This window comes from Hyperolius riggenbachi, chromosome 2, assembly GCF_040937935.1.
Source record: "Hyperolius riggenbachi isolate aHypRig1 chromosome 2, aHypRig1.pri, whole genome shotgun sequence".
Taxonomy (NCBI): Eukaryota; Metazoa; Chordata; class Amphibia; order Anura; family Hyperoliidae; genus Hyperolius; species Hyperolius riggenbachi.
In genome coordinates, this window is record NC_090647.1 from 500123239 (window position 1) to 500149461 (window position 26223).

General features: G+C 45.0%; 1 protein-coding gene across 1 annotated transcript in view; it reads left to right on the plus strand.

Moving 5' to 3' along the window:
- Positions 1–25748, plus strand: part of IFNAR1 (interferon alpha and beta receptor subunit 1) — a 39495-nt gene extending 13747 nt beyond the window's left edge. The window contains exons 2-7 of the mRNA XM_068270470.1: positions 6265–6370; positions 9870–10045; positions 16335–16489; positions 18754–18895; positions 20332–20486; positions 25065–25748. Of these exons, the coding sequence (XP_068126571.1) occupies positions 6265–6370; positions 9870–10045; positions 16335–16489; positions 18754–18895; positions 20332–20486; positions 25065–25250 (920 nt within the window). The 3' untranslated portion in view covers positions 25251–25748. The remainder of the gene's footprint in view (positions 1–6264; positions 6371–9869; positions 10046–16334; positions 16490–18753; positions 18896–20331; positions 20487–25064) is intronic.
- The last annotated feature ends 475 nt before the right edge of the window (positions 25749–26223 follow it).

A 26223-nucleotide genomic window follows, 5' to 3' on the forward strand; every position in this document is an offset into this window, starting at 1 on the left:
TAGAGTTTTAGAAAATTATAAATCTTATTTAAACAACACCAAATTAGTATTTTAACTAATTAAAAGTAATAGTCAATGCTGGTAAAATTGTTTAGAACCAATTATCATGTACTACGATTCAATATATATTTGTCAAGAGGTACTTGCGATAATGTTTACTATGCTGTGGGGGTACTTGGTGAGTATAGGGTTGTAAAAGGGGTACATACCAATAAAATGTTGAGAAACACTGATCTATAGGACCCAGAGCCTCCCCTCTACTTAGGTGAGGATCTGATTTTGTTTTTTGTTTTTACTATTTACACGTCAGAATCGCTTGAAGGGCTGTGTCACATGAGTGATTCGTAGTGGCTGCAAGTCTATTCTACTGTGATTTTGTAGTTCCCTGCAGAACTACTGCTGTAAAGTACGGATCACTGTCTGAAGGACATCTGCAGCTACTGTAATGTCAGAGAATTGGCTTTATTCCTGGCACAAGAAGCTGCTGACTCTCAGTTGTTGTTTTTACACAAGAGAATCTTTACAAAAGTTAGCAACTGAGCACCTCTGTTGAAACAAATGAAGAACTATTAGGAAATCTGTAAGTCACCCATGTGCCATAGCCTTCGGGCCAGTTCACACGGATGCTTGGCGGGCGTTTACTGCCAGCGTCCGGGACTTGCCGTCAATTGTTCCCATTCAAGTGAATGGGATTGTTTGTATTGGGCCCGCACAAGCCCCTGAACGAGACACAGGGCAAAAAGGATGCTGCTAGAAGCCCGTCTGAACCGGCCGTTAGAGGGATACTTAGCTGAAAAAAAGTCCAGTTACTTATGTGGGGCTTCTTCCAGCCCCCTGAAGTCGTTCTGGTCCCTCACCATCATTCTGCTCAGCGCCATTCCTCCGCTGTCCCCCTCCATAACCCGGGCGATTTGAAGAGTCTCCGGTCGGGGGCAGTCAGTGTGTGCGCAGTTGCAATTTTTGCCTACTGTGCAAGCGAAGAATGCTCTCGGCTACGGGAGTGCCTTGGAGGAGGCGCGATACCTGGTGAACCGAGCAATGGGGGTGGGGGGTCAGTAAGACTTCAGGTCATTAAAGGAAACTTTAACTGTAAAAAAAAAAAATTGGCCTTAAAAGATAACTGGGCTCGTATGTGGATACGTGACTCATAGTGGCTGGATAGTGTTCTGGTTAAAGGCACTGCCTTTGACATGGGAGACCAGAGTTCGAATGCCGGCTAGGGTCAGCACCTATTCAGTAAGGAGTTCAAGGCAAGACTGCCTAACACTGGAGGGTGGCCTCTTGAGCGCATCCCAGTGGCTGCAGCTCTTGAACGTTTTGAGTCCAGCAGGAGAAAAGCGCCATACAAATGTTCTTATTATTATTATTATTATAATGATGATAATAATCTATATATATAATAGACTAAGTGCCTCAACCTTCAAACAAGAAGAAGTACTTTGCATGAGAAAATGTATGCGTGCTCAAACACCAAGTTTAAGGCCTCTTTTCCACGGACTGTTGAGCTGTGTGCTCAGCAAGCAGTTAACAGGCATCAGTGAGCAGTTATCAGGCAGCAGCAAGCAGTTACCAGGCAGCAGCAAGCAGTTACCAGGCAGCAGCAAGCAGTTACCAGGCAGCAGCGAGCAGTTACCAGGCAGCAGCGAGCAGTTACCAGGCAGCAGCGAGCAGTTACCAGGCAGCAGCGAGAGTTTGAGAGCCATTTCACTGCCTATTCAGTCCATGGAAAAAAGGCCTTACCCTAGCAAGTCTGACATTGCAAATCTGGCCTAATTGGCTATTCATGAGGCAATGCTCATGCAAATGCATGCACAAACCAATACCACAAAGCAGTCACCCTGCTACATGCTACATTAGCACTATCCGGCTTAGTGCACACCAGAGCGGTTCGGCAGCGTTTTGCGATCCACTTGCGGCTGCGGATACGCTTGGGTAATGTATTTCAATGGGCTGGCGCACACCAGAGCGGGAGGCGTCTTGCTAAAACGCATACTCCCGAGGTGAGGCATTTTTTGGATTGCGGAGGCGTTTCTGCCTCCAATGTAAAGTATAGGAAAAACGCAAACCGCTCTGAAAAACGGCCGTTCAGAGCGGTTTTGCAGGCGTTTTTTGTTACAGAAGCTGTTCAGTAACAGCTTTACTGTAACAATATATGAAATCTACTACACCAAAAATGCTTTACAAAACCGCAAAATGCTAGGTGAAATGCTACAGAAAAATAAGAAAAAGCGTTTCAAAATCTGCTAGCATTTTGCGGATCTGCTAGCAGTTTTTGGTGTGCTCCAGGCCTCCAGGAGCGCCACAGGGAGGATTCCCAATGCCCCCTTTTTATACAACTGGGGGGACCGCAGGGTCCCAGGCTCTCTCACTGCCTGGAAACCACAGCGGCACCCCGGAGGGGGAGGCTGGGTGGCGTGGACGACCCCCCCCCCCCCAAGTGTGGCCAGCGCCGGGGAGAGCCGTCTGCACCCACCTCCCAATATTAAAAACAGGCACTTACCTTAACGTCCATTGCGTTCTGCTACATGCGCATTAATTTGGGGGCACCACATGAGAAAGGAGAGAAGCATGGGTCACCCCGAGCTTTAGAGCTCAGGGCTGGCTCACATACAGCACTCCAGAGGGGGGGGGAGGACAGGCGCACTCACTCCAGGGTTCACACCACCGGAGCAAGCCATCCACCACCTGCCTCCAAAGGATACAAACTGCACAAAATGAGAAAATTAATGCGCATGTAGCAGAACCCAATGGACGTTAAGGTAAGTGGCTGTTTTTAATATTAGGAGGTGGGTGCGGACGGCTCTCCCCAGCGCTGGCCACGCTTGGGGGGGGGGGGGGCGGCTGCGCCACCCAGCCTCCCACTCCGGGGTGCCGCTGTGGTTCCCAGGCAGCGAGAGAGCACTTTGCAGTATTGGTTTTTTGACCCTGCATAGTTTGGCATGCGAAAGCAAATGCATATTTGCATGAGCATTGCCTCATGAATAGCCAATTAGGCCAGATTTGGAAAGCCAGACTTGCTAGGGTTAAACTTGGTGTTTGAGCACGCAAAATTTTTCTCACGGAAAGCATTTTTTGCAGTTGTATCCTTTGGAGGCAGGTGGTGGATGGCTTGCTCTGGTGGTGTGAGCCCTGGAGTGAGTTGTCTGCGCCTGTCCTCCCCCCACCCCGGAGTGTTGTATGTGAGCCAGCCCTGAGCTCTAAAGCTCGGGGTGACCCATGCTTCACTCCTTTCTCATGTGGTGCCCCCAAGTTAATGTGCATGTTGCAGAACGCAATTGACGTTAAGGTAAGTGCCTGTTTTTAATATTGGGAGGTGGGTGCGGATGGCTCTCCCCGGCGCTGACCACACTTGGGGGGGGGGGGGGGGGGTGCAGCTGTGCCACCCAGCCTCCCCCTCCGGGGTGCCGCTGTGGTCCCCAGGCAGTAAGAGAGCCTGGGTCCCCGCAGTCCCCCGGTTGTATGGGGGCATTCGGAATCCTCCCCGTGGCGCTCCTGGATAGTGCTAAAGTAGCATGAACTAATACCCGCAGGGCGATCGCTTTGCGGTATTGGTTTTTGGACCCTGCATAGTTTGGCATGCGAAAGCAAATGCATATTTGCATGAGCATTGCCTCATGAATAGCCAATTAGGCCGGATTTGCAAAGCCAGACTTGCTAGGGTTAAACTTGGTGTTTGAGCACGCATACATTTTCTCATGGAAAGCCTACTTCTTCTTGCTTCAAGGTTGAGGCACGTACTCTATTAGATAGATAGATGCGGCGTATGCTACGACGCGGGTTGGCTAGTATTATTATAATATTGCTGTTTCCTACCAAAGTGCATTAAAAAACTAGTACGTGTTTTGTATTTTAGACGAGGCTGGAAAATAGACAGCATTCAACCTGCAACATATATTTAAACAAGCTTCAGCGTGATGCCATTTATTGTGTTAGGGCTCAAGTCTATGATTCTCAGCATGAAGTCCGCAGCCCTCTCAGTGAACCCAAATGTTTCAACACTTCATCTAAAGGTAAGCTCTGCTACACAGTGTACTGGGTAAGGGCTCTGCCTCTGACACAGGGGACATGGGATTTAATCTTGTGTCTTCCTGTTCAGTAAGTCGGCGCTTAGTCAGTGAGGAGACCCTGGGCAAGACTCCCTAACACTGCTACTCCCCATAGAGCGCACCCAGGTGGCTGCAGCTCTGGCGCTTTGAGTCTGCCAGGAGAAAAGCACAATATAAATATTCTCTGTCTTGTCCTGTCACAGAGTCAGCATTTTATACTTTGTAAATCTGTAAATGGCTATCCATACATGGGCAATAGTGGCCTGAACTGGCCAGTGACAGATTACTCTCTGAACAGAAGTGTACTGGGGAGCGCAGATTGATTTTTCCACCATACACCACCTCAGCTTGATCACGCTTCAGCCAAAATGCTGTTCCCACTAGCTTTGTACCACTCCATGCAGTGCACAGCTATGTGGGCATCAGTCTCCCGCCTAGAGCTGGATAAAGATGAAATAGGGCCCCAGGTAGTAGCTTTGTCCCCCCCCCCCCCCCCCCCTTATGGTCTTTTAGGCAATCTGAAATGGAAGAGCCGCCACCGAAGGTATCCTTACTTTGTCGCAGTGGTGGGGCTTGCGTGAATAAGTGGTCCTGAGAGCTATGCCGGCGGTAGCTTAGCTACTGGTAGGGCCTCCCTAGCCGGACAGGTCAAAGGTGATGTTCAAGACTAAATTGGATTTAGAATAATTTATTTTGCCAAGGACAAAGGAGGGGTTGGCTCATACAGGTTCTGGAAGGATGGGGATGATAATGTCTGAAAGCCAACAGTTGAGGCTGCCATACTATGGCGCCACCAGTCATACGTGGCAATCATCTGTCAATCCCTAAGGAGACATGGGGGGAGGGGGACAGAGGGAGGCGAAGGTTCAGAAGTGATGACACAGTTCTTCATGAAAGAATCCTGCGGTGATGGCTGACGCTGCTGAGGATCCTGATTGTTGGCTTCTGGCAGTGCTGGCCAAGGTGTTCCTGTTCAAAAGGCGCAGCAGTGATAATTTCAGTGGTGGGTCCCGACTCCTAGGCAGCATTCAGCAGGGCCCTCCATGTCTGGGGATTGGGCAAAGACCTAACAACCTGTTCCCCTAAGAAAACCAAATTAGGAAACTGCTTCAGAGCAGCGTCGGAAATTGGTACGGATTAACGGCAGTCGACTTAGGAAACAGAATATGGAATTTGCAATCGGATCATGGAATGTAAGAACATTATTCGCCCTCACAGATAAATTTACTGAAAGAACCTAAAAAATACAAGATACAGATTGAGAAAGAGGGGCAGTTGGGCGCTTTGAGACCCACTAGGCCTCAGGAATCTGCCTAGGTTGGCTTGTGGATGATCCTGCTCTGCTTATGCTGCTGACTTTTATGGTTCACTTTACATCCATAGTGGCATGTAAGGGTCTCGTGGACAGAAAGTGTGGTGACATGTCTGCAGTCAGAATATTGATTTAAAAGCGCTTTTAACTCACCAAAAACTAAATGCAAGTGTTTTCTGGCATTAAAGTGAATCCGACATAAACTTTTACATAATTGTGTTCCTTTCATATAGTTTATAGGGCATTCCTCAAGCCCAATACTTTTTTTTTTTTTTAATACTCTTTAATTCCCTATAAACTAAACAAGCCTCACCCACAGCTCCTCCAGCACCTAGGCTCGCTGAGACCCGTGTAGCAAGGGCTTATGGGAGCTCAGTCTGGGCAGGAGGAGGTGTTACTAGCCAGAGATTTCAAAGGCAGAGGGGAGGAGGAGAAGGGAGTAAAGTTTTCACAGGCTGAGGGGTGGAGATGCAGAGCGGCTTGCCTGTGTGTAATGAAAACAAGCAGCGTATAGCTGCTCTCATTGTATCACAGGAAGAAATGATCATATACTGTTGAAGCTGTTTGCATCTTGATTTGCTGTGTAAACTATCTAGACTTTAGATAAGAATATATAGACAAGTTACTTGTTATAGTTAGTTTTTCATCTCTTATCTGCTATAAAAAGGTTTTATGTTTTTTGTTTTTTTTTGTTTTTTTTTGTTTCTTAAAATCCCTAATGTGGTGGATGCTGCAGTGATGTCTCATGCTTGATCATTTCTTATATAAATGAGCCCTGAATGTAGGTTTTCTCATACCAGAAACGAATGTATTGTAAACTGACAGACTGTTTCCCATCTGTTCTATGCAACAAGCTGTGATTGGATGTAATCTACCTGTGAGCTGAGTTTGTGTATTGCTTTGCAGGGCTCTCGCAGCACCTTAGAGTGGAGGCAATAGACGCAAGCTTCCTGCTAAAGTGGGACTGGGATTTCCAACGGAATCCAAATGTGACATTTTCTGTGGACCATTGGTATGTACAGTCGCAGGGAAAAGTCTTAAGGCCCGCTTAACGATTTTCTTGGGCGATTTTGCACAACTGACAATTTTTTTTCACTATATCACGCAACATTGTTTAGCGTAAATTCAATAAACGATTGTTTAACGACGCATGCCACCCACGGCGATCCTTCGGTTTTGAACGACCAACCTGTTCGATTTAAATAGTTAGGATCGGAACAATCCTCAATGACTTACATGGGTTTTGCTACGATCATGTAAACAATCATTTACATGATCTTTTGTTTCCGACTACGCTTACCAAATGGATCGGGGAATGATCGTGGTTGGTGGAGATCACCGATCCGTCTTGCCCTGATCTGCTTTGGGAGGGTTCAGCTTTGTTTTCAAGTTGTACTGACTGTTTCCGTGTTTTTTACAAACTCTGTTCACCCCAGAATATATGTAATAAACTGGAACTGGTGCTGACTGGTGTGGGTAGAGTGGGGACCCTTTTGAAACGAGGGGCCCTCAACGCTGGTGAAGGGGGTCTGGTGGAGAGTGTTTTTGAATGTAATCCATTTTGGGAGCCAATATGGTCCATTACTGTATACAAATTGCATTTAATTTGTTTTGTTATCATTACCAGGGTTCCAGCTTGTTGTGAGGGTTTGAGTGCAGAGGCTTAAAGTGTACATGAGCCGAAGCTCGGGTACACAACATGACATACTTGCCTAAAGAGAGGAGAGCCTTAGGATCCTATGCAGGCTTCCCCTAGTGGTCCGCTGTCCCCCGTCGCTGAGTGCGACCCCCACCTCCCCAATGATTAGTGACAATGCATTGTCGCTAATCCTATCAGGGCCGAGCGGTTTCTCTTCCGCATTCATGGCCACGCAATAGTCATCTGAGCCCGCATGTGCAGTAACACTGAGCCCGCGGCTCCTTGCTACTGCGTGGGCAGGCTACAGCTTATAACGCGAAGCTGTGATTGCGACAGAGGAGCTGCACGGCCACAAGGAGGTGGTCTGCGCTCAGCATCCGGGGCACTGCGGACCACCGAGGGGAACCTCCAAAAGGATCCTGAGGCTTCCCTCATTGCAGGTTAAATATTAAGCTTTGGTTCGCTTTAATGATTGTGTGATCACTTCTCTTGGCTCCTCATTTTCCCTTTAAATCTTGGGCCTCGATAGAATGAGCACAGCTTCCCTTGCTTGTCCGTATCTTTCAGTGATGCTCCTGGGAGGTTGTTCATATTCTAGAATCTCAACAGAGCCAGCCAGGCTGGGCAGTCTCTGCTGAGTTGGGACTAGTGTGTGTACACACTTTCACTCCAAAAACAGATGGATACAAGTTCTCTTTAAAGGGAACCTGAGGTGAGAGGGATATGGAGGCTGACATGTTGATTTCCTTTTAAATAATGCACATGACCAGGCTCTCCTGCTAATCCTCTGCCTCTATTACTTGAAGCCATAGACCCTGAACAAGCATGCAGATCAGAGGTCTATGACAAATCTGACAAGATTAGCTGCATGCTTGTTTTAGGTGTGTGATTTAGACCCTATGGACCAGAAAGATCAGCAGGACTGCCAGGGAACTGGTATTGTTTAAAAGGAAATAAATACGGCACCTTCCATAGGTCTCATCACCCTGGGTTCCTGTTAAAGGAATTCTTACATAGTTACATAGTTATTTTGGTTGAAAAAAGACATACGTCCATCGAGTTCAACCAGTATAAAGTACATACTGAGTTCTGAGGGGAAAAACCTTAAAGAGAACCTGAACTGAAAATAAAAAGTCAAAATAGCCATACACAAGACATACTTACCTCCTGTGTAGTCTACTCCTCAATCTCTTTCTCCTCTCCTGCGTTCCATTTGTCCACTGTGATCAATGGAATTCTTTGTCTTCCATTTTAAAAATGGCCATTACCCCATAACAGCTTCCTGGTCAGCACACTGTAAAACTGTAATATCACCCACTTGAGCCATAGGGAAGCATGGACATTACCTTGCATGTTTAGTTGTAACTGAAAGCTGCTGATATACGACTGACAGCAACTGGTATATTTCAGTTCTGACAAAATATTGTCAGAACTGGAAGGTATCACTGTAAGAAGAAAATGGTGAGCTTCTGAGAGGGACTGACTGTGCAAAGACTTTCATTCCAGCGCTGGAGATTTGGGCGCACTGGGAGTAACTTCGGCGCTGTCAGGAGATGGAGCTGAAGTTACTTCTAAAACACAATAATTCGGCCTCCATCAATAGCTGGAAGCCAAATTATTTCATTACCCACCATCCATGGCGGCCTGGAGGGAGAGTAGTATTTAGCACGGCCGGGACTTGTGCAGCAGCAGTATCAGCCATATACCGGCTGTATCCTGCTCCCAAGTCTCCCGTGCTGATTCCTTTCGTACGCCTGACGGTGAGGTTAGTATGTAATATTAATTTGCAGCTACGTCGTGTTTATTTTAAATAATTTTACTCACGTCAGGTTCCCTTTAAATAAGTAGTGTCTTCCTGCACAGGTCTATTCAGCTGCAATTTGGCCCAGGGTCTTTGAACAGGAAGAAGTCTTTGCCGCGCTGGCAATGCTGTAAGCGTGCGCACCGTGCTCAGGAGGGGGCCGGGGACATCCTGACAAATCAAACTGCATGTTCTGAACTGTGCAGAACTATGGACACTGCTTATTTAATGGACAGCTGAAGTGAGAAGAATATGAAGATTGGCATATGTATTTCCTTTTAAACAATGCTAGTTGCCTGGCAGTTCTGCTCATCTATTTGGCTGCAATAGTGTCAGAATCACACCAGAAACAAGCATGTGATTGATCTTGTCAGACTTGACAATAATGTCAGAAACACCTGATCTGCTGCATGCTTGTTCAGGGTCTATGGCTAAAAGTATTAGGGCTCTTTCACATTAAGGCAGATTTTCTGCGTTTCAACGCAAAGGGTAAAGTTTGCGTTACCCAAGGTGAAATTAAAGTCCATAGACTTTCATTTTAGCTTTCACATGTAACGCAGCCTTTTTGTGCGTTGCGTTACACTGCACCCAGGCGCAGTTTTTCGGCCGACGCTAGCTTTATGCGTTACAATGTTAGTCAATGTAAAACGCACACTATCCGCGTTTTTAATCCGTTAACGCAGACAATCAGTCCCAGAATGCAAAAGAGGAACAATGTAGAAAGTTGAAAACTAAAAGAAAAAAAAAATTACCTGCGTTTTTGTATGTGCTGTAACGCATTGAAAACGGATTAAAAACGCACACTCACTGCAGTGCAACGTATATTAAAACGCATACAACAAAACGTATGCTTTGAGCTTTCTCCAACGCAAGCTCTGATGTGAAAGAGCCCTTAGAGGCAGAGAATCAGCAGGACTGCCAGGTAACTGGTATTGATTAAAAGGAAGTAAATATGGTAGTTTCCATATTCATCTCACTTCAGTTGTCCTGTAAGGTTTGTCAGCTCAGAGTTCATTTAATCAAGCTGTGCTGGAATTAACAGATCCCCTTTTTTTCTTTTTTTTTTGCTAGTTTTCCTTCTAGTAAAAAATGGATGAAAATGGAAGGATGTGAGAACATCACCACCTTGGAGTGCAACGTATCCGGCATTGACAAATATGTAACGACGGAATTCCGAGTTTCGGTCTACAATAGCCAGACGGGTGAACGCAGCTTCAACTTCGTAGAGTTTCATCCTCGAAAAGAAAGTAAGCTGTTAGCCAAGATTACATTCATGTGCTGAAAATCAAGGTGCTTTGTATACAGTGGTATAGCAGGGTAGTGTTGTTGTTGTTGTTATTATTATTATTATCTCAAAACATTGGTTGGAGACATCCTGTGTACACGCTACAAATATTAAAAATATGAAAGAGAACAGGACCTGCCTCATACTAAAGCCGCACACATACCAAAGACTTTTCACCTGAAATGATCATGTATCATTGTATAAGGAGATGGTCTACCTTGTGTACAGGTGTCCATCGATGTGTACAGCGCTTCTTGTTCCTAATCTATTACTCAAAACAATAACATTAGTTTTTGGTGACCATTCTTTCCCAGAACGTCATTGGACAGCACCCCTGGTGAGACTTGTCTCCCTCCCAATCGTGGACAGGAACTGCAAAAGAAAAGATTTGCATAACAAATTGGCAGCCATACATAAGCCACTATCTTACCACCAGTAACTCAGTTCAGTTTCCTGTCCCGGACGGGAATGCAGAGGAGAGGTCTCCAGGATGCTATCCATGACAGATGGTCGGGGGCAACGTCTTTCAGGGCTCCAGGCATGCTGTACAGTGGACAGTCGGAGCCCTGCAGCGTGGAGGAGGCTTCTCCGTATGAGGCAGCAGAGATATAGCGCAGGCGCGCTTTCAGACCAAGGTACTTCCGGGTCAACCCGGAAGTTGTCACGCGCGGCGTCCGGCGTGACTCTGATCGGGCGGCAGGGGCCGCGGAGGTGATTGCGAATCAGCATCAGCTGATTCGCTGAGGTAATTAGCAAATAGCGCGGCAGGGGCTGCGGAGATACGAGGTAATTATGCATATCTATTAAGCGGCAGGTGCCGCGACGGGGGACTATGCAAATAAATTATGCTAATGTGCTAGTCAGCTGAGCCCTATTGTTCATGTGATTCTGGATTTAATCCTTTTTCCTGTCTCACTCTGGTGGTTTATGTGAGCATGGAGGACGCTTCTGGGTCAGCTCCTGCGCAGTCTGCCAGGCCAGCCCAAGATACCTCTCTGGCAAGTACAATGGAAATATAGATATGCAGTGTATACATATATATATATATATATATATATATATATATGTGTGTGTACTAGAGAGGGTGCTAATGGTTGGCTTATTATTATGTTTTATAGCCTGAAAAACATGAAAAGCCTGAAAAACATGATAAAACTGACAAGGGTCAGCATGCATCAAGTGGATCTAGCAAATCTGCGAAGAAATGTGCCATTTGCTCCACTCGCTTGTCATCCTCATCCTCTAAAAAGTTGTGCCAGGATTGCACAAATAAACTGGTTAAAGAGAACCAGAGATGAAGCACCCTCATGTATTTTACCTTATAAATCAGTGGGAACATGACAGTAAACACCTAATCTGCTCTTTGTTACATTGTTCTCTGTTTAATTTGCCTGTTATCACCTCTAAGATAAGAATCCCGACTAAGCAGTCGGCTGGCTTTGCTACAGAAAGATTATAGCTGAGACTGTGTTCTTTTGTGTCTTTTCAAGTCCAAGCCTGCCCCCTGCTGGCTTTGCTCAGAAATCATTATAGCTGAGTCATTATAGCAAAGCCAAACTCAATGCTCAGTCCGGGATTCTTATCTCAGCTAGATAACAGACACTTTTAGCAGTGAGGATGGAACAGAGAGCAGGGTAGGTGTTTTCTCTAATGTTCCCACTGATTTCTATGGTAAAATACATGAGGGTGCTTCGTCTCTGGTTCACTTTAAAGATGAATCCCCTGTCATATTTAAAGATCTGATGGGTTGGATGCGGGCGGAAATGTCTTCAGCAATCAAAGAAATTAAGGATTCTGCTATTTCTTCTCAAGCTGTAGCCCCCAACCCTGCTGATGTTCCTGGCCCTAGCAGTGACGCTGCTGTTATACCTATCAATACTGGGTCTTCTCCTACTCCAGCGGCACGTATTCCTGTGCAGGCTAGGAGAAGTAGGGAGAGTGATATAGAGGGCTCAGAACTCTCTGAGGGGGAAATATCTGCATTAGAAGAGATATCTGAGGGTGAAGAGATGGAAAAAGCTGAGAAATCACAGAAATTTGCTTTTTCCCCAGATTTAATGAAAGATCTCCTAACCTCCATGCATGAAACAATGGGTATTAGATCAGAGCAAAAACCCCTGACACCCCTGGACCAGATGTATGAAAGTTTGGCGGACCCCCAATCTAGATTCATTCCGGTCCATTCTACTCTTAAATCTATGATTAAGAAAGAATGGGAAAATCCTGAGAAAAGGGCCTTTTGGCCCAAATCTTTATCTAAGCGCTACCCTTTTGCCCCGGATGATCAGGCTTGTTGGGGTCCTCCGCCAAAGCTGGATCCTTCCTTTTCCAGGGTGTCAAGAAAATCAGACCTGTTGTTTGAAGACTTCGGTAACCTAAAAGATCCAATAGACAAAAAAATGGATAATGTTTTGCGTAGGGCTTGGGAGTCGGCTTCATTAACTTTCAAACCGGCTGTGGCATCAACAGCAGTTAGTCGTTCTCTGAAAACTTGGCTATCAGACCTACAATTTAAGATTGCTAATGGAGTTTCTAGGGAAGAAATTCTTAATGACTTCCCAAAAATTACGAATGCCTCAAATTACATGGTTGATGCGGCAGATGATACAGTAAAGTTGGCAGCCCGAACCACGGCGCTAGTCAACTCGGCTAGAAGGGGAGTATGGGTTAAGACCTGGAATGGGGATACTTCCTCAAAATCTAAGCTTTGTGGTATCCCCTGTGAAGGTAATCTGCTGTTCGGTTCAAAGCTGGACGATACACTAGATCGTACGGCGGATAATAATAATTTCCCAAGGAAGCGCCCTTTTCAAAATAAGCGGCCATTTCGGGCCCCCGCCAAAAATGAAGCGGATAACAAATCTTCCAGGGGTAGAAGATGGGCCCCTTATAGACAACAAAGACCCCCCAATACCTCTACTAATACCAAAAAGACAAACAAGCAATGACGCCATCATTCCAGTGGGGGGGAGAGTCACCAACTATTTCGAAAAATGGCAACAACTGTTCAGCCATCAGTGGTTACTGAATATAATATTAGAAGGTTACAAAATAGAGTTCGAGCAGCCTCCCCCTCAAAATTTTGTCCTAACCCCTTGTCCAAAAGACCCATCTTTAAGAATAGCCCTTCAATCAGAAATAAGGTCACTTCTTCAGAAAAGGGTAATTCGTCAGGTTCCAGCATGCCAAAAAGAACAGGGATTCTACTCTCCAGTCTTCCTGGTGAAGAAACCTCAGGGAACCTATCGATTTATTCTAAACCTAAAGAAACTAAATCTGAGGGTCAAATACAGAAAGTTCAGGATGGACAATATCCGATCTGTAGTTCATCTCTTACAGAAAGACGACTTCTTGGCATCTCTAGACCTGAAGGATGCATATCTTCATCTGCCAATCCATTTGTCCTGCCAACAATACCTAAGGTTCGCCGTGTGGATGGAAGGAGAGGTAAGACATTTTCAGTTTAATGCCTTACCTTTCGGATTATCTTCAGCTCCATGGCTATTCACCAAGGTTATGTCTGAGGTACTAGCCCTTCTCAGGTTAAAACAGATTAATATTGTCGGTTACCTTGATGATTTTTTATTATGGGGGTCTTCTGAGAAATCCGTTTTTGATCAGATAACTACAACTTTGAGCTTCTTCCAGGATTTGGGTTGGTTGATTAATTGGGAAAAGTCTGCCCTAGTCCCTTTCCAATCCTTAGAGTTTTTGGGTTTCATTATTTCTACTAGAAAGGAGAAATTGTTGTTACCTGATAGGAAGATCAGTGCTATTATTGACAATGTTCTCTCGTTTCAGAAATTGAGAAGCATATCGCTAAGAAAGGCCATGGCACTTCTAGGTCTTCTAACTTCTTCCTTTCCGGCAATCCAGTGGGGGCAGTTCCATGCAAGATTCTTACAGATGTGGATACTAAAATCTTGGAACAGGTCTATGACGTCACTGGACAAGAAAATCGTCATTCCACAGAGTACAAAGGCTTCTCTGCTTTGGTGGAAACGGCTGGATCATCTATCTCCAGGTCGTCTGTGGAGTTTTCCTCATCAGAATACAATTACAACCGACGCCAGTTTATGGGGTTGGGGAGCCCACTTCAATTCTCAACCGGCCCAGGGAGCCTGGAGTATGACGATCAGTTCACAGTCATCAAACAACAGAGAACTGCAAGCAGTGTGGCAAGCTTTACTACATTTCGGGCCCCAAATCAAGAAGTCTCATGTGAGGATAAGGACAGACAATCAGAGTGTGGTGGCTTTCCTAAACAAACAAGGGGGTACGAGGAGTCAATCCTTATGGGAAAAGACGACGAAGATCCTATTTTGGTCAGAAAGGAATCTCTCATCCTTAACAGCGACACACTTAAAAGGAACCTCAAACCAACTGGCAGACTACCTCAGCAGGAAGAGGTTGGATGCGAACGAATGGTCATTAGATCAGGAAATATTCCAGCAGGTGACGTTACAATGGGGCTGCCCAAAAATAGACTTGTTTGCAAGGAAAGTGAATACGAAATGCCAACAATTTTGTGCCCTGTTTCCAGAAGATCTACCATGGAAAGTAGATGCCTTCTCGATCAATTGGGGGGAAGTAATGATGTATGCATTTCCTCCAGTTCCGTTGCTAGCACGAGTGATAAAGAAGATTATACAGGACAAGGCTCGAGTAATCTTAATAGCTCCACTGTGGCCAAAAAAACCATGGTTCACGTCACTGAGGGCACTAGCAGTAACAGATCCGATAATATTTCCTCCTCTGCCACACTTGCTATCTCAGGGTCCAGTATGGCATCCGAACTTACACATGCTTCACCTTTCAGCTTGGAACCTGAATGGGGCATCCTGAAGTCCAAAGGGTTTTCAGATGAACTATCAGAAACTTTGATACAGAGTAGGAAAAAAGTGACTCGAGAAATATACCAAAAAGCCTGGAGAATATTTAACGATTGGTGTATGGAAAGATCCTTTAACAATGCATCTCTTAAGTCCGTATTGGAATTTCTTCAGTGTGGATATAAGAAAGGTCTTAGTATCAGCACCCTGAAAGTACAGGTATCTGCTCTTAGTGTGTTTTTAGAAAAACGGCTGGCAGAAGAAAATCTAATTGTACGTTTTTTTCAGGCTTTAAAGAGACTTAAGCCAGCAATTAAAACAAAAGTACCTGCTTGGGATTTAAACATTGTTTTACAGGGTTTGTGTGAGGCTCCGTTTGAGCCATTAGCGCAAATTTCAGAAAAATTTCTTACCTTAAAGACCATTTTCCTGCTGGCAATTACTTCAGCCAGGAGAATTGGTGAATTACAATCACTATCCATTAGAGAGCCTTACTGCACCATTTCGGAGGATAGAATAACATTACGTCCTGATGCAGCCTTTTTACCCAAGGTAGTTTCCTCTTTTCACAGAAATCAGGAGATCTTCCTGCCCTCCTTTTGCGAGAATCCTAGTAATGAAAAGGAAAGGAGACTCCATTCCCTTGACGTAAGGAGATGTCTTATACACTACATGGAAAGAACAAGTTCCTGGAGGAAAACTGACGCAATGTTCACCCTTTTTGCTGGAAAACAAAGAGGCAACAAAGCTTCCAAAGCAACGCTGGCACGATGGATAAAACAGGCTATCACATCAGCATACCAGGTTCAAGGAAAGCATTTAATCTCTCCAATCAGAGCTCATTCTACAAGAGCAATATCAACCTCCTGGGCAGAGAGGGCAGGGGCATCTATAGAACAGATATGCAGAGCTGCTACCTGGTCAAGTCAGAACACTTTTGTGAAACATTATCGCCTAAACATCTCGGCCGCAGCAGACTTATCATTTGGAAGGAAGGTGCTGCAGGCAGTGGTCCCTCCCTAGATCCTATATCTTGTACATCGTCTCACCAGGGGTGCTGTCCAATGACGTTCTGGGAAAGACAACTTTGCTTACGGTAACGTCTTTTCCAGTAGTCAGAAGGACAGCACCCCTGCAACCCGCCCTTCTTTTGGGTGGAATAATAATTATGTAAGTAAGCATCTATGCGGTCCGTGTCATCTATTGTATTAACTGAGTTACTGGTGGTAAGATAGTGGCTTATGTATGGCTGCCAATTTGTTATGCAAATCTTTTCTTTTGCAGTTCCTGTCCACGATTGGGAGGGAGACAAGTCTCACCAGGGGTGCTGTCCTTCTGACTACTGGAAAAGACGTTACCGTAAGTAAAGTTGTCTTTCAGTTGTATATGAGGCCTTACTGTAGTCTCCTTTTTTTACAGCTGTGCCAGGACCCCCAACAGGCATTAACATGACCATTCACAACAATGTTCTGTACATTCTTGTTGAGGAGCCAGAGGGATTACATCTGGACTTCCTGCGTGGGCATATATGGAAGTATGAGCTGGAGATCTGGAAAGGTTTAAAAAAAACAGAGGTAAAGGCCGCATTTGTAAATTAGACTTTCAAAAGGGCGTTATCTGGAGTCAACAATAAGGGAAGGCATTTTAATTGTATGCAGAAGCAGTAGAGTGTTGTACCTTGTTAAGGTGGCCATACATTTGGAGGCTGATCGGCCATCTAATTCGATTATAATAAAATCGTTGACGCCAAGTGCATGCCCAACCAACGAAGCGACCAATTTCAGGACAGAAATTGGTCGCTTTGTCTATCGTGCATGCTGCAAGATGTGGGGCCGAAGTTGCTTGGTTGGGTGCGCAGCGGTACGGCGGCAATTTCCAAAACAAGCGACGAAACCTCCACTGTAATGTATAAATGTGCCCCTCCCTGTGCATTTATACGTTACCTGTCCTGTTGCAGCCTCCGTGTGCTGTCCCATAACCTCCAGGCGGCTATCTGTACATGCTACTGACGCATAGCGTCTGACCTTTTGGCTAATAAGCCTTCGTCGGACTTGGTTCTTGCAGATGCTGACAAAATGTGAAAAACACAGTTTATATATACCGACATGTCCTCTGTATGTCAGTGTACATATATAAGCTGTGTTTTTCACATTTTCACACTGACCAACAAAGCGGCTGCTACGCTAATTTACCTAATTTACATGTCGTCTAACCAACTTGATAATGGACTGGATAGAACAATGGACTAGATTAAACGACTGATCAAACGACTGTATGTTTGAACATTTCTTAGTTGGACAAACGACTAGAAGTTGTGTGTACACATGCAGATATATATTCTGTGCTTAGGCCACAAAAATGAAATAATCCAATCGAAAAATAGTTACTTGAGCTGCAGTCCCCAAATTTATTACAACTTGCTTAATTGAGCAGCAAGTAGGCAGCCTCATGCGTACTTATATAGAGGGAGCTCCGTGTGATGCGGAGAATCGGCCGCGTCCGCCGGCCGACTCGCGGCAATGACGGGACCCGGTACCGGCGAATCCAGGCAGCAAAGGACGGCGGCGTGGGAGCGATCCGTGCGTATGGGGCTGGAGGAAGCCCCAGGTGTATATATAAAACCTTTTTTTGATCCTCTCTGGTTCCCTTTAATTGTATGCAAAAAATAGTAGAGTTAAGCACAACCTCTGTTTCATACTCGGACTGCAAACTGCAGGAGCAACTTGGACTAAACAATTGACCAAACAGAAAATAAAGGACCGTTGCTCAACCTATATTAAAACAAGATAAAGGAGAACTGTAGTGAGAGGAATATGGAGACTGCCATATTGATTTCCTTTTAAGCAATTCCAGTTGCCTGGCAGCCCTGCTAAACCATTTGCCTGCTGTAGTGTGAATCGCACCAGAAACAAGCATGCAGCTAATCTTGTCAGATCTGACAAAAATGTCAAACACCAGATCTGCTGAATGCTTGTTCAGGGTCTATAGCTAAAGGTATTAGAGGCAGAGGATCAGCAGGGCTGCCAGGCAACTGGTATTGCTTAAAAGGAAATAAATATGGAAGCCTCCATATTCCTCTCACTACAGTTCCCCTTTAATGTTGTAGCTCCCAACGTCAGGCACATTACTGTGGACATATATTTGCTTAGTAGACAGTCCACCTTTAAAAGGGACTTTTTATTGCATATGAGTTTATAGAAGGGGGGCCAGTTTGCCGCTTCTCCAAAAAACACAAAATAAAGGTGACTGCTGGCCATCCTCATCGGATCACCAGTTTAGAGAGATTATAGTATAGCGATCACAGCACTGATAAACCAGGAAACAAACTTTATTCACCATAGGTGGTGATATCCACTGGCGATGCTGGAGAAGCTTTAGGGCTCGTTTCCACTATAGCGAATCTGCATGCGTTGTCCGCATGCGGATTCGCACAGCCAATACAAGTGGATGGGCCTGTTTCCACTTGTGCGTTGTGCGGAGCGTTTTTGTGTGCGGGGAAAATCTGCAATTCGCTCCCCGCACACCGCTAAGCGAATCGCATACAATGTATCTAATAGGGAAATCGCATGCGGTTTTGGCATGCGTTTTTCCCCGCGATTTCGCATAGGAGGTAATGTTAATTTACACAGGCAGTGACATGGTTAAAATCGCACACCTACAACCCTATGCGAAATCGCGGGAAAAACGCATGCAAAATCGCACCCGCATGCGATTTCGTCCGCGGTGATTTCCCGGCGATTCCGCACCGCACAAGTGGAATTGTAGCCTTACTGAATCAGGACCATAGTTGTCACACAGCTATCCTCTCTGACAAAGCATCTTGTGTTTCTTTGCACAGGTGATCACTAAGGATGCGGATGGGCCACACTTCAGGATAGAAGCCCTGGAAACCTCTACAACTTATTGTGCAAGAGCCCGTGTAAAAAGAGCGGATCCCGACCAGACCGGCCTTTACAGCAAACCCTTCTGCATCACCACTGGTGCGTGTTCACCTCATGAATATACTCGCCTGATGTTTGTATTATAAGGCTGGAGATCAGTTAAAGTAGACCTGAACTCTTGCTCAGGACAGAAGGAAAACGTAGAGAAATGCATTTAGAGCGTTTAGCCTGTTTCATTCCCCCTCATTTGTGTCTAATCACTAGTTGTAATTTGATATCAACCCTGTGTCACATGACTGCCTATGGCAGATAAGCAGATAAGCCAATTTGAAAGCACCGGCTGTAAACAAATATGTCTGCTTCCATGAATCAGGAAGTAGAAACTGTAAATTTATTTTAGGATTTGTATCAGCTGCAACAAAAACATGTTTTTTGCTTAAAGATTATGCTGTTGTGTATCTTTTAGAGCAGAGAGGAGTCCTGAGTTCAGGTCCACTTTAAGAACATGTTCATGTCAATGGTCATCTGTTTGTCCCCTTTCGCCCCAAGAGAGCAAGAATAAAAAAACTGGAGTCCCTACTGAGGATGTCTAGATACATCTGTTCTGTCCAACGCGCCTAATGTCTATTCAGTACAGGCCAGTGCTTGTAACCCAGTGATGTCATCTCTTCTCTATATATTCACTTGCGCTGTGCCAGCAGTTTTGGCAGATTTTTGTGTATGAACTGAAAAATGTACCCAAGGTGAGAAATTGGAGAAAAAGCAGGTACTTAGACCAGAGGCTTCCTGCACTCTTCTCACCCCCACTCATGCCATGCACAGACCCCCGAAACATATCAGAGAAAAAGCTTGTTGGTTGTGTTCCATGGCTGCACTCTCCACCTTGCACGACCGTGGCCATACTGTGCCTGCGCGAGTATGCCCGTGCCTGCGCAGAAATCCACAAAGCTGCTTGTATACAAGTTGCTTTGGCTTAGTGGGCAGGCACAGCCATACACTCGCAGGCACAGTACAGCCGCACTTGTGCATGGCCGAGAGCATGGCCATCATCTGAGAGGCGGTGGTGATGAGTAGGATCCAGAAGCTCCAAAGCAGGTCATTTTGGTGCGCACTCTTACCCACGCTGCCCCTGACCTGGGCACCGCCACAGACATAATGTTATTTTGTCTATGGCTGCACAGGATCACAGCAACCTGGATTACTTCTCCCTCTGAATAGTAATGAACGTTTCCCAGAATTTGTGTGACAGCAAGATGAGACCTCATTCGGCTCACCCTGCGCCTAATTCACCAGGCGGCAAAAACGAATGTATGCCTATTCTTACCTATTCATAGGTAAGTATCTGTTTTTTCTATAAGGCTTCGCCTTGGTTTCTCTTTATCTTTATAAGACAGAAAAAAGCAGATTTAAATGATCTAACAAAGAAAAACCTGCTTTAAAAATGTATAACTCTTACTAATTCATTCTTTACCTAAGAGAACCCTCTGATTCATGGTTCTTGTCACATGATTTGCGTGTTTGTTTCCTTTCTGTAGCTCCTGGGTCCTATGCTACGGAGCTGGCCATAGGCTTGGTGTTTGCTGGGGTAATTGTCATGTCGGGCATAGTGTACGTCTGTCTCTGCCCCTTGAAGCGTTACATGAAGCATGTGTTCTTCCCAAAAACCAAGCTGCCATCCAGCATTGAGCAGGTAGGAGGGGGTCAGGTGGGGGGATCATTTAATAACAAAATGCAAACAGCACGTCACCGCAATTTCATTCTGCAGTTAAATAAAAGGAAATCATGTGGCAAAAAGTTTGTTAAAGCTTTTTATATTGAACTTGAGCATTCATTGGAATGGACATCGCTCAACCATTTATGTGGTTTCAGACGGATTATCTACGTCGTGCAGGACTTCAGTACCTGCTCAGGGACACAGATAATTGTCTATTGTGGCGAATGGCTGCCACGTGCCCCTGTACACATTCTCACCGCCGCCTGTTATTGGGGAGATCAATGAATAAGAACTGCGTTCCCATTCATTGATCTCCCCACTAAGTCCTGGTATCAATGATCATCGGCATCAATGAGATGCCTGCAGTCATTGTAAAACAGCCACGCATTACTTCCTGTTAGCAATTGTACACTCAGGAAGATAATGCGTGAGGACATCTTGTGGCCAAATAATAAAATTACACCTACATACATTTTATGTTAATGAAATGACCAACACATTTAAAAATAACCCCTTACCTCCCACACTCGCCCATAATTACCCAAATAAACTTTTGCATAAAATATTGGCACCATACATTGTACTAGGAAAATAAATAGGCAAATAAAAGGTGGGGGTTTTAATTAATGTAGCATGTATTATTTTAAAACTATAATGGCTGAAAACTGAGAAATAATGGATTTTTTTTTTATTTTCCCCATTAAAATGCATTTAGCATAAAATAATTCTTAGTGAAATGTACCACCCAAAGAAAGCCTAATTGGTGGTGAAAAACAAGATCTAGATCGTTTTGTTGTGATAAGTAGTAATAAGGTTATAGGCGAATGAATGGAAGGAGCTCTGAAAGGTTAAAATTGCTCTGGCTCACTAGTGAAGTGATTAACCGACAAACACCACGATCATTGTTTTAACACACGTATGAAACCGTCTAAAGAGGAAGTCAAGGTGTGTGACCTAAGGAAGCTTCCATATTTATTTCCTTTTAAACAATATCAGTTGCCTGGCTGTCCTGCTGGTCTTTCTGATCAGTAGGGTCTATCACACACCTCAAATAAGCATGCAGCTAATCTTGTCAGATTTGTCATAGACATCTGATCTGCTGCATGCTTGTAGAGAGGGTCTGTGGCTTAAAGTATTTGTATTCGAGGCAGAGGATCAGCAGGACAGCCAGGCAATGTGTATTATTTAAAAGGAAATGGACAAGACAAATAACATTTATATCGCGTTTTTCTCCTGGCGGACTCAAAGCGCCAAAGCTGCAGCCACTAGGGCGCGCTCTATAGGCAGTAGCAGTGTTAGGCAAGTTTCCCTAAGGTCTCCTACTGAATAGGTGCTGGCTTACTGAACAGGCAGAGCCGAGATTTGAACCCTGGTCTCCTGTGTCAGAAGCAGAGCCCTTAACCATTACACCATCCAGCCACTGACCTAAACATGTCAACCTCCGAATCTCTCGCCGCGTGTTTATTTTAAGCATTTGTGGATGAGAGGGGAGCCGGTAATGGGAGCCTGGGGTGGGGGAATCGCTTACAAGGCACCTCGGTATGGGGGGGCACTGAGTGGGATATTTTTGACAATTGCACTGTATGCATTCTTGTCTTAGGCTGGATTCACAGTGGTCAGTTGTGTTGCAGGATAATTCTGCATATTCACTCACTGCCTATACAATTCTATGGGCCTGTTCACAGTACTGCGTTGTAACTGCTCACATTATTCTAACTCACTGCATGCAGGCTTTGTATTAACGTCTATGTCCAGTCTCCATTGCAGTTCAGTCATATTAATGCATTATAACGTGCGTTATGCAACTGACCACTGTGAACCTAGCCTTAGGCTGGATTCACAGAGGTCAGTTGCATAATGTATGCGGTATGAGTGAACTGCAATGGAGACTGGACATAGACATTAATTCAGAGCCTGCTTGCAGTGAGTTAGAATAAAGTGATCCGTTACAATGCAGTGGTGTGAACAGGCCCATAGAATGGTATGCACAGTAAGGTGACCTACAGAATTATTCTGCAATGCAACTGATGCATTGTGAACAAGCCCTTAATGTCTTTGGTTTGGGTGATGCGTACACATCTGTTGTAGTCCATCCTATAGCTAGTCCGCCAGCTCCAGTGCCATCATGGAGTGCCCAGTTCACAACTGAGATCTTGGCGCAGCTTTTGGGTCAAGCCAGATAACATACGAATGTGTCGTTAGAATGTGTGAGGAATGTCACACAAAGGAAAGCACACCAGCTCCAGGCACATGGGGTTTTGGGCTGGGATTTAAACCTTTGGCAAGGCCAGAGTTGTACTGATTTAACGGACCTCTGTCCCGAAAATCTTAAAATTTCAAATACATGTTAACATATACAAATAGGAAGTATGTTTCTTCCAGAGTAAAATGAGCCATAAATGACTTTTCTCCTACGTTGCTGTCACTTACAGTAGGTAGTAGAAATCTGACATTACTGACTTTTTTTTGGACTAGCCCATCTTCTCATGGGGGGTTCTTAGGGGTGTCTTTATTTTTAAAAGCACTTCATGAATGGCAGTTGCTCCGTCCAACTGCCAAAAAAGTGTGCAGCGATCAGGGAGGCTGGCCGGCATCATTGTATAAATCTTTTTCAAGGAATGTCATAGCATAAAGGCTGTGCTGAGAATCCCCCATGAAGAGATGGATTAACCCAAAACCTGTTGGTAATGTCAGATTTCTACTACGTACTGTGACAGCAACATGGGAGAAAAGGCATTTATGGCTCATTTTACTCTGGAAGAAATGCACTTCTTATTTGTATGTGTTTTTACTTTTTAAGATTTTTGCAACTGTTCCTCTTTAACTACTTGAAGACCGCCTCACGCCAACAGGCGTGACCGCGGCGGCAGCCCCAGGACCGCCTAACGCCAATTGGCGTCAAGTCCTGGGGCTGCAGTTTCCCAGGGAACGGCCGCGCGCATGCGTGATCATTCCCTGCCCGTTCAGAGCGGAGCTCCGTGAATAGCCTGCTAGCCACCGATCGCGGCTAGCAGGCTGCTTGTAAGCTTAAGGGGAAGAAATCTCCTTTGTTTACATGCGTACAGCGCTGCCGGGGGCTGCAGCGCTGTAAGAGATCGGCGATCCCCGGCCTCTGATTGGCCGGGGAGCGCCGGCCTCTCATAGGCTGATGCCTATGAGAGGCGGAACAGGACGGATCGCCGTCCTGTTCCAATGCAGGCATCGGAGAGGAGGAGGTAAGGGAAGGGAGGGAGGAAGGGGAGAGAAACAGCCTCGATGAGGCTTGGGGAAAAAAAAAGTGGCAGCAGCGATCGGACTCCTCCGGCGGCATGTCCCCTTAGGGACAAATAAAGGAGGCAAGTCCGATCCCTGAGCACCTAAGCTGGGCTGTGCGTGAGGCCGAAAAGCCTGCACAGCCCAGCGCTGCAACAAAGAGCCTGGTCTTTAGAGGGGGTTACCACTGCGGACGTCAAGTGGTTAAAGGAAAACTGAAGTTAGAAGTATAAGTAGGCTGCCATATTTATTTCCTTTTAAACGTTACCAGTTGCCTGGCACCCTGCTGATCTATTTGGCTGCAGTAGTGTCTGGATCACACCAGAAATAAGCATGCAGCTAATCTTCTCATATCTGAAAATATTGTCAAACGCCTCATCTGCTGTATGCTTGTTCAGGGTCTATGGCTAAAGATATTGGAGGCAAAGGATCAGCAGGATAGCCAGGCAACTGGTTTTGTTTAAAAGTAAATATATATGGCAGCCTCAATATACCTCTTATTTCAGTTGCCCTTTAAACTGGGAACACACTTCAGATTTTCTTTGGCTGAAGCAATCATTCATGATTGTTTTGATCAAGTATCTTTTGTGATTATAGGTGTCTTCGCCAGGCTTCTGCGTCCCAAAAAAAAAAAATTTCTGGCAGAATGACTTGCCTTGCCCAATGTCTCTTGTTCCTATGAGAACTTAAAGGAAGTTTTTGCAGCAAGTGCTGCTCACACGCCCTCCCCTCTCCACACACCCAGTACATGCTGATCGGCCAGGAGCTGGGCAGTGTGTGCTTGTTTCAGGCAACAGAAATTTACATTGTATCCCCAGCCTTAGCCACCTTACTGTCCCAACAACAGTTTAACTCAGGATTGGAACTTTAACCCAGGATTGAACTCCATCCCAATCAGTAGCCGATACCCCCTTTCCCACAAGAAATATTTACCTTTTTTCGAATAGATCATTGTGGTGAAACCCCTCCCACAGTGTGATGTCATGACCATGGTCCTGACAGTTTGCCGTCTGTGAACCTTGTTGCATTGTGGGAAATAACCGCTATTTCCTACTACCAATCAAGCAATATCTCCCTCTATGCATAGAACTCTCAGTAATGAACATTCCGCACAGATCACCTGGCAGGACTAAAGCTGTCATCACCAGTGATACATTTCAGAATGTAAATCGGGGAGAGGAAAGATTTTACAAGGGGCGAACAGTGACTAAATAACCTATGATTGAATATCATTAAAAAAAAGCAGTTTTATTCATTATTTTCACTACACTTCCTCTTTAATAATTTGTTTTGTCTCTACAGTGTCTGCAGGACTCGCCTCGGCCTTGTATTAAAAACCCCTTTTTATTTCACGAGGAAGAGACGACAGACAAGTGCTACATTATCGAGAGTAGTCCAGCGGGCAATGTGACAAATGCGCCAGAGGCTGATGGCCGAGACTCTGGGAATTATTCCAATGAGGATGAGACTGGCGTTGCCAGAGCATGAGCATTATGTACTGTGTACATGGGCTCAGGACTGCAATTTTATTCTTTAGTGTTACAAAATATTCTGCAAAATGTTACCTACCAAGATCAGGGATTTCCACTGCTCGGCAGTGTGTGTTACTTTTTATTGTTTATGGCGTCACTGTGAGTATAACAGGCTGCTATATCCTCTGCAGTGGGGGCTGTACATGGAACAATTGAGATGAATGATCTATACGTAGATCACATGGGCATATATATATATATATCGATTATATTTGATATAATGTGCCAGTCCAGGCAGTTTTTCACATGCATTTTCTAGAACATTATTTTAATTCAATTATGTTCAAAATCCTTTAGTTTTAAAAAAAAGTTTTTGCAAAGCAAAAAAGTTTTTAATTCATAAAAAAAAAGAGAAAAGTTTAATTCATAGTTTATCCTTCACTTTACTAACCTCCAGCTTTCTGCTCCTACATGCCAGTCTGTCTGAAACACCTACCTACTAGAGACTGCTTAAGGGGATACTGTAGGGGGGGGGGGGGTCAGGGGAAAATTGAGTTGAACTTACCCGGGGCTTCTAATGGTCCCCCGCAGACATCCTGTAAACAGTATATGCGTGGGCACAAGACGTCTGCGGGGGACCATTAGAAGCCCCAGGTAAGTTCAACTCACTTTACCCTGACCCCCCCCCCCCCCCCCCCCTACAGTGTCCCTTTAACAGCCATGGTAGGCTATCACTCAATAGGAGGTGTGGCTCCAGCTGGCTGACCAATTAGTCTCCCCACAATATGCCCATGTGACTAAAAGGGGAGTGCTTCAGACTGACTGGGAGTGAGCAAGTGGCTGCAGGTCACATTATTTTATACAAACTGGGTTTTTTTTTACTAAACTTTTTAATGCAAAAAACAAAATTAAAATGTTAAAATCGATCTGTTTTTAAGCTATCCAAATGATCTGTTTTTTTTTTTGTTTTTTTTGTTTTTTTTTAAATC